Below are 2315 nucleotides of genomic sequence, written 5' to 3'. Positions count from 1 at the left end.
ATGTCCACTAAAAATTAAAGGATTATAGATTTTAGAAGAAATGGTAACAAGAAATGTAGGTCAACAGAGTTGCCTCACAAAGAGAACAATATGATCAAAAGGCATGGGAGTGAAACGAGGTTATGGTGTGCTTATGAAATGGCACCTGATTCACTTCTTCTAAAATAAAGTATGTGAATTTGGGGGATGGTAAAATGTGGTACATGATTTATTCATGGAGTATGTCAAATATTCCTTGTGATTTTCTTGGTAGATGAAACTCCCACTCAGAAGTCTGCCTTTCTGCTTTAACCCACTATCCATAAGTAGATTCTGATCCAGGGTTGTTGGTGCTTAGAAAGTATGAGTCCTTTTCAACTGTAGTAAGTTTTTTGTGTGAGTAGTTGTTGTTTATTTGCCACAGATAACATAGTCCCTAGGTTGAATGAGAGCTCCAGATACAAAATTTCATTAGCATAACCAAAGACTTCTTGGGCACAGATTTTGTGGAAGAGAAAACATTTTGAAATGCTTTGCAAAATGAATTGTCTGTCCTGATTTAACCCAATTCCCTAAGCATGATGTGACTACTGCCATGGCTCTAAAATGTTTTTATCCCTTCTTACAGAGGTAGGCCGGAGGTATGACCATTACAGATGTGTCAACAATGGAGGAACCTGTCACTATTCCCTTTGCCCACTCTTCAGCGAAGTTAAAGGCACTTGCTACAATGGGAAAGCCAAGTGCTGCATGAGTTACCTCTGAGATAGGGGTGACTGGGAGAATGAACACAGACGTCAACGAAGCATTTGTAACTCTTCTTTTGAGAAAACATAAACCTTCTTCAGACCCAACGGAATTGTGTATCTCATTTTAGAAGAGATTAAGAAAGTATACCAGAGATGATGGTGATTATAAAGTGAGATGGGCCAGATTAATAAAATCTGCCTGGCCCACGGGTTGTGGAAATGATCATTGGGGCTGGAGTAGTATCACTTACACTTTATTTTAGCACCAAATCAACATGTTCATCAGAGCTTAGTGCCTTCCACATTTCTATCAGAGGATTCATTAAATAGTAGACCTGACGTATTCAAAATCATTGTATTTTCTCCTTTTTAAAATTGGGGTAGTAAATTAATCAATGAACTTTAGCATTCGAGAGTGTCGTTGTTATTGTTGCTGTTGCTATGTGCCATAGAGTCAGTTCTGACCCATAGTGATCCTATGTCCAACAGAGCGAAACACTGCCTGCACCTCCACCATCATCACAATTGTTCCTGTGCTTGAGCCCATTGGTGCAGCCACTGTGTCAGTTCATCTTTTCTGAAGCCTTCCTGTTTTTCGCTGGTCCTCTACTTTATCAAGCATTATGACCTTCTCCAAGGACGGGTGTCTCCTGACACCATGTACACAGTTTGTAAGATGTAGTCTCATCATCCTTGCCTCTAAGGAGCACTCTGTCATGCTCTTTCCAGGACAGATTTGGTTGTCCTTTTGGCAGTCCATAGTACTTTTAATATTCTTCTTCAGCACCACATTTAAAATTCATTGACTCTTTTTCAGTCTTCCTTACTCAATGTCCAACTTTCACATGCATCTTAGGCAATTGAAAATAACATGGCTTGGGTGGTTGCTTCGGGTAATATTAATATTTTCACAATGTTATGCCTTCCTATCCAAGAACATGGGATATTCTTCCATTTGTATAGGTCTCCTTTTGTTACTTATAGTTACTCACTCATTGCCATTGAATTGCTTCCAACTCATAGCAACCTTATAGAACATTATGGAATACCCCCTATTATGTATTCACTTCTTATGTGCATTATATGTGTCTGTGGGTTGTTTTCATGTGAAAATGTGATATACCACATTTGGTATTAATTATAGTGCATCTAGGCCTCTCCCTTCCTCCTAAGAAGTAATCCAGCACCATTCTGTTTTGAGAAGAATTCTCAGGCATGAGTCTGAGATGCTCACCTGCCTGGCATGATCACTGAAGACAATGAGTGTACAGGAAAATGTGGTGAAGAAAGCAGATGATGCTTCACTACCAAAAGATATAACACCTGAAGTCACTGAAGACAATGGGTGCACAAGCAAGTGTGGTGAGGAAAGCTGATGGTGCCCAGCTACCAAAAGATACAGCACCTGAAGCCTTAAAGACCTGAAGATACACAAGCAGCAATCTAGCTGAGAGACAACAAAACCCTCATGGAAGAAGTACACCAGCCTGTAAGATGACAAGACGGCAAAGGGGTCAGGTATCAGGCATCAAAGACCAAAAAAAAACACAAAAAAACATAACATTGTGAATGAGGGGGAGTGCAGAG

General features: G+C 40.0%; 1 protein-coding gene across 1 annotated transcript; it reads left to right on the top strand.

Moving 5' to 3' along the window:
* The first annotated feature begins 585 nt into the window (after positions 1-585).
* On the top strand, positions 586-1035 carry DEFB1 (defensin beta 1). Its single transcript, XM_004707739.2, has one exon. It carries the CDS (start codon positions 586-588, stop codon positions 742-744), a length of 159 nt encoding a protein of 52 aa, XP_004707796.1. The 3' UTR covers positions 745-1035.
* Positions 1036-2315: the final 1280 nt, after the last annotated feature.

This window comes from Echinops telfairi, unplaced genomic scaffold (genome assembly GCF_000313985.2).
Source record: "Echinops telfairi isolate 266 unplaced genomic scaffold, ASM31398v2 ScPeMD7_9;HRSCAF=40, whole genome shotgun sequence".
Taxonomy (NCBI): Eukaryota; Metazoa; Chordata; class Mammalia; order Afrosoricida; family Tenrecidae; genus Echinops; species Echinops telfairi.
The sequence above is the reverse complement of the archived record's forward strand: the minus strand, read 5'-3'. Positions and strand labels throughout refer to the sequence as shown.